Below are 6,478 nucleotides of genomic sequence, written 5' to 3'. Positions count from 1 at the left end.
TAAGAGACAATAGTACAGGCTATTTATTAAGGGTTATAAAAATATCCAGAAAGATAAATAAATGTGATACGATGATATATGTCCTAATACAAAGGACTTTCTTTCACCACATTGTTCCCTTTCACAATGGCCTTCAAATCACAGGAGGCAGTTGATGCCGTGCCTTTCCTCTTCTTTTATTATAGGCTGTGGGGTTTCTGAATCAGAATCCCGCCCTCAGTCTTCTCATTTATAAATCAAATTCATTTTCAATCCATTGTTTAGAGAGAGCGTATTTTTTTCTGCTCCACAAAGAGGACTTTTTTTTTCACTGTGGAGGGAGAAAAATTCAAAAGCATCATTTTTATCATTTTTATTAAAAATACTTATCACACCCTAATACCTCTGCTTTTTCTTCTTTTAGTATCCCTTTGACATGAGAATGGAGCTGATTTGCAAACTCAGCTCCGCAATCTCAGAGCCCAGAGAAGACAGGAGAAACGAGGGAAGGGCCAATCACTGGTGCCCTTGGTACTACTTGAGGTCATATTTCATTCGATTTGAAATATTCACATAAAAAATAGGAGCAAAAATGGAAAACGGACCCAGGATAGAGCTCAGTGGCACAGCACCTACCTAGCAAGCACAAGGTCTTGAATTCAATTCCCGGTACCAAAAAAAAATGGAAAACATTCAGTGTCTCCACAAAGTTGATAGAGATCTACTTTCCAGCAAGTAAGCAAAAGCAAGACTGGAAGCTAGTCTCCAAAGCAGCAGCAAAAACTGGGCAGACCACGAAGAAAATAACAGCCTGGTGGGAAGAGCAGCTACCATGGAAACTACTTCCCAGAGCCATTCAGTATACCCAAATTTGAACGCTTTAGTTTGGTAAGAAAGTATTATAATCAAAATATTACAGAGCAGTTCCCTAAAACAAAACCAAAAGAAAGGGCTGTCTGCCTGGATGAAAGACTGGTAGCCAGATGCTATGAAACAGGGCTTCCACAGTTCCCAGGATGCCCGATGGCCTGCCATTAACTGCCCACTGCCCCAACTCCCTCCCCTCCCACCTAATTCCACCTGATGCCATAAATAAACAAAACAAAAATGCAGCCTAGGAAAATCTAGAAACTCAAAAGACTGTGACCTAACAACTCATTTATCCCTGCCATATAAAGATACTCTACCTGGGATTCTCAAAGTGTCTATGATAAGGAATTTGGGAAAAGGACGTAGCTCAGTGGAACAGCACTTCCGTAGTGCACACAAGGCCCTGGGTTGGATCCCTAGCACCACAAAAAAGAAAGAAAAAAAGAAAGAGATAGAAGGGGAGAAGAAAGAAAGAGAGTGAAAGAGAAAGAGAAAGAAGGAGAGGGGGAAAGAAAGAAATTAGCTAGGGAACTTGTTTAAAATACATTTCTACTTCTCACCTCCACCCCTATCATAATTTTGGTTCATCAAAGGTAGCATAAGACTGGAGGACTATATTTTTAAAAACTCCAGCCAGGTGTAATGGTACACACCTGTAATCCCAGCACTTGTGGAGGCTGAGGCAGGAGGATCCCTGTAAATTCAAGGCCAGCCTGGGCTACATAGTGAGTTCAAGGCCAGTCTGAACTATATAGTGAGACTCTGTCTCAAAAAACAAAACAAAACAAAACAAAGGCTCAGACAGTCTGATGGGCAAGTAGATTTAAGAACCATTAACCAATCAAAAGAATTTTGCCTATTAAAATCAAAAATACACATACATATATTGTACATAAGGAAAGTGTTCACATACTTCAAATCATCCAAGTATGACTGACCCTCCTAAGTCTCCAAGGAAAACTACAAAGCATTATAAGATGTTAGTAAAGAACCACGATACTTTCCCATCAAATAATGTTGTTAGTTATAAGATATATTTCCCCCATGCTTTTATATATGGGACTTTAAAACTGCATTTTTAAAAAAAAAAGAGGGTTAAAGGTGTAACTCAATGGTAGAGGGCTTGCCTAGTAAGTGCAAGTCCCAAGGTCTAATCCCCAGCACCCCAAAAAGGGAGCAAGGTGGGAGGGAATACGGCCTAGGCATGCTGGCGCAATCCTGTAATCCCAGTACTCTGGGAGGCCAAGGCAAGAAGATCACCAAGTCTGAGCCCAGTTAGAGGAAATTAGTAAGACCCTGTCTCAAAATAAAATATTCGAGCGTCTACGGCCATACCACCCTGAACACGCCTGATCTCAAAATAAAATACTGTAAAAAGAGGGGAAAGCAAGAATAAAATGGAACCTGTCACCCTGAAAAGGTATCAGGAAACTTTTTGTGTGTGTGTGTGTGGCGACAGGGTCTCATTATGTAGTGCAGGCTGGTCTGAAAATCTGTATGTAATTCAGGTGGCCTTGAACTCACAATCTTCCTGCCTCAGCTTCCTAGAGTATTGGGATTACAGTTATGTGCCACCACATCATCAAGCTGCAGCTCTGAGAGACTATTTAACCAGAAGTAACTAATTAAAACTAGTAGAGTAAGGCTTTATTCAGGAAAATTCTTACATTCCTGTATCCATTCCTTTAATTCAAAGAATGAATATTTTATTCCATGGAACTATACTTAGCAATGTGGAGATTACACACTGTGAGACACCCTGATTTAATGTCAGTACGCCACGAGGTGCCCATATGAATGTCCCGCAAAGCCCGTAAGAACCTAGAGACCAAAGGGCTCGGGGCTGGTGATAGATCTCTCAAGGACAGGTAAAGCTTGGCCCGTAAGCAAGAACAGCATTCGAACTAAAACAGAAAGGGGCAGGAGGCAGGAATGACAGTAAGGCTCCAGGGCCTTGAATGGCAGGCTGACCACGAAAGGTTCTGATTTAACAAAACAGAAGTTTTACAAGATGAAGTTGGCTCTGAGTAATAGAAAGGGCAGGATTTGGAGTCAGAGGGATTGGGTTCAAACTTTGGCTCCCCTATGCGTCGGCTTTGAGTTCTTGGCCAAACTTCTCAAAATACTCTACCCTCGGTTTCCTTCCTGTAAGAAAGAGATCCCCATCTCCTTCACGGAGCTGCTGCCAGATACACAGGGAGCACTCAATATGTGTTAGTTGAGTGCTATCCACAAGCATAAATGTAAGTTAATTTTCTGTCAAAATATTTGCTGCTTAATTCATAGAAAAATGAATCTGTCAAGTTCTTTCCCTATAGCTAACCTAAATCTATTCTGTTTCAATTGAAGTCTATATTGTCTTGTTCAGTCATGCAAGAAATTAAAACTGACAAGTTTTCATTCTCTTCATGATAAACAAAGTTTAATAAGCTTATGCCTCAGCCCTTAATCCTTCCTCCTTGGAAATTGGCATCTAGGTTTCTTTCTATTGTTTTTTAAGAGTTTTTTTAGCATACAGTTTTATATAAGAAAAGGGAGTCTGAATAGCAGATGCAGCCAGTTCTTGCCCCAGGGTAGACTATGAAATGCTCAAATAACTGGAAATGTTTCCTTACCTGATTTTCTTCACACAACAAACTAACAAAACATTATCTTCAAACTAACTTTACTCATTGCAATAAAATATGCTGGGAAAACTGCCATACTATTTGGTACCCTGGGCAAAGGGGCAGGCCTCACAGCAAATGTCTTCATCACAGAAGCCTACAGGGCATTCTGCAGGTGGCAGAAACCCAGGCAGTCTGCGAAACCAGAACGTTCATTTTTTCAGAAAAGACAAAGTTGTGTTGAGACTCAAGAGCATTCCTTATTAACAAAGTTCAATTATAAATTTATATATGAATCTTTTACTCCCACCTCTTGAACTTACGATAACAATGTTTAAAGTTACATCCTTTCCCAATCTCAAAACTTAAAAGTCAATCTGACCAATAAGCTCCCAATACCACCTCCACAGTAAGAATGAAAATTCTAATACATTTCATACTTAAAATATTACAGGTTATTCAATCAACAGTTTTATGCAAATTCCTAAAAATAAACTGTAAAGGAGCTAAAATAACAGAAAAGCAATTACTTTACTATACAGTTCATCACTTTGAGTTTTTACTAGCTAAATTAAGAAATCAGAGGGAAAATGACATTATACCAATCCAGTATCAAACTTTATCACTGTAATAATTTTTCCAACATATAAAGAATCATCCTTAAATTAGACTTCTGATCAAGTATAAACCCAGAATTTGCTTTTATTATAATAATGAATGATCAGAACACCATAAATATAGCAAAGAATTTTACTTCTATTGAAGAACAGAACTCAAGCAATTTTAAGCTGACAACTGGGCTTCTGAAAGCGTTTTATAAATGTCCGCTCACATTGAGTCAGCTTTCATATTTATTGTTTTGTGGGGGGCTTTTGTCTTTTTTTTGAGACAGGGTCTCGCAACACAGCCCAGGCTGGCCTTGAACTCACAATGATCCTCCTGCCTCAGCCTCCTGAATGCTAGGATTACAGGCGCACGCCACCACACCTGGCTAACCTTAAGAAGTAACAGCACAAAAATGAAGTAACATCCAGAGTACTAAAATAAAAGTTTGTTTGCTGGATTATTTTGCATAAATCTGCACATCAACCCAGAAACAGAATGGGCTCCAAAAACTGCCATCAGGTGCTGACTGGCTTATGAGCAATCTGGCCTTGGGAGGAACACTCAGCTCTTTTAGACAAGTACTTCTCTCTGTTAACCATAACATTTAAGGTTATGGCATTCTGGTGGATGACACAAAATGGAAAATCAAATTTCCCACTACTAGGTACCAATATACAGACATTATATATCTTTGTTTTTTGAGACAGGGTCTCGCTATGTAGTTCAGGCTGGCCTTAAACTCACAAGATCTATGTAAACTCACGATGTAATCTCGAACTCTTGGCAATCCTGCTTCAACGTCCTGAGTGCTAGGATTACAGGCACGGATATTGTATTTCTTTAACTCAGATCTGAGGCCTATAACTAGCCAGTCTAAGACCATACACTCCTCTTCTCTTAAAATTTCTTTGTAAACAAGGAATGGTGACACACACCTGTAATTCTAGCACTGGAGGCTGAGGAAGGACGATCACAAGTTCAAGGTTAGTCTGGGCGACACAGCAAGTTTAGCCCAGCCTGGACTGCACAGTGAAACCCTATCAGAAAGTTGGGGGGCAGCCCACAAAACTTCTTTGTTCCCCCAATGCTACTGCCTGTTCTCTTTACATGGCTGCTAAACATCACCTCATAAAGTTTTCCACTATTTGTCCTATAAGAAGCAAGTCTCCTGGCCTGCTCCCAACTTCCTCCCACATCTCAGCATCCTGATCATGTCACTCAGAGCACTTACCATGTCATTCTCTCTCCCACCAGACTGTAAGTATCAAGAGCATCGGGACTGAACTGTGTTGTGGTCTGGTGTGGCTAGCACCATAACAAACATTAAGTACATATTTGCTGAATGAATGCTACAGTGTCAAAAGGGCCACAAAACTACTAGAGACATTCAGTCTGGAAAGGAGGCAACAGACCTTGAAAGGATTTATAAACATTTTGTGGAGTAAACTCTGAATCTTACCAATTGGATCATAATGCAAAAGAGTTAGTTTCTCCCGGAGTCGACCTCTCCTGGCATTGAAGGTAATACCTGTCCCGGCCTGGCTCACCATTTTCACCAGAAGTGTTCTAAGATTAAAAGGCAAGCTGTTACAAGCACAGGAAATAAACTAAACTCAGTCATGAGGGGATGGCACATTTGGAGTATCTGTGGAGTCGTATTAGTTGTGGACATTAGTTGGCCTAAGAAAGTTCTATTCTATGACTGCCTGTTTCTCCTATTAAACATAAACTGAGGCTGCGTACAGTGGCTCAAGCCTGTAATCTCTGCTACTTAGGAGGCTGAGACAAGAGGATCTCAAGTTCAAGGCCATCCTGGGCAACTAACCCAGAATTTGCCTCAAAATAAATTAAAAAAAAAAAAAAATAGGAGGCTAGGGATGTAGTTGAGTGGTAGTGTCCTTGCCTAGCATATGCAAGACCTTGAGTTCAATACCTATACCACCAAAATAAAAGTTTCAAGCGTTTTGAATTCCAAAGTTTGGCCTGCTACAGAGTGACTTGGTAATGACCTAACCAAAAGAATAAGAACAAGCCACACTAGAGGTCTCTCCTCAGACACCTATCTTTGGGGCCAGGGATATAGCTCAGTGGCACAAGCGCCTGCCTGGCAAGTGCAAGGTCCTGAGTCCAATTCCCGGTAAAAAAAAAAAAAAAAAAAAAAAGACATCTACCTTTCAAGAAGAACAGACCTCAAGAGGGGGTATACACAAAATACTGTAACCACAGCTGGCTAGTCAGGCAATTGTAAAAATGACTGTCTCAGAACTGTCCTCTCTTCCAGGGCATGAGTGATAAGAGCACAGTCAAAAAAGGACAAAACTGGGGCTGGGGATTTAGCTCAGCAGCACAGTGCCTGCCTGGCAAGAGGAAGGTCGTGAGTTCGATTCCCAGTACTGGAAAAGAACCAAACCAAAAAA

At 40.6% G+C, this 6,478-nt stretch overlaps 1 protein-coding gene across 2 annotated transcripts in view; it reads right to left on the bottom strand.

The window, feature by feature from the left end:
• Positions 1-6,478, bottom strand: part of Mrpl33 (mitochondrial ribosomal protein L33) — a 9,899-nt gene continuing 3,421 nt past the window's right edge. The window contains exons 3-5 of one of the 2 annotated variants that reach the window (XM_005400523.2): positions 5,521-5,627; positions 1,167-1,265; positions 1-310 (exon numbers count right to left, since the gene is read on the bottom strand). In XM_005400523.2, coding sequence (XP_005400580.1) covers positions 261-310; positions 1,167-1,265; positions 5,521-5,627 — 256 coding nt within the window. In that variant the 3' untranslated portion in view covers positions 1-260. The remainder of the gene's footprint in view (positions 311-1,166; positions 1,266-5,520; positions 5,628-6,478) is intronic. The other variant, XM_005400524.2, reaches the window with a different exon arrangement.

Source organism: Chinchilla lanigera, unplaced genomic scaffold, assembly GCF_000276665.1.
Source record: "Chinchilla lanigera isolate Chin_1 unplaced genomic scaffold, ChiLan1.0 scaffold00068, whole genome shotgun sequence".
Taxonomy (NCBI): Eukaryota; Metazoa; Chordata; class Mammalia; order Rodentia; family Chinchillidae; genus Chinchilla; species Chinchilla lanigera.
Note: the sequence above shows the minus strand (reverse complement) of the source record. Positions and strands in the feature narration are given on the sequence as shown.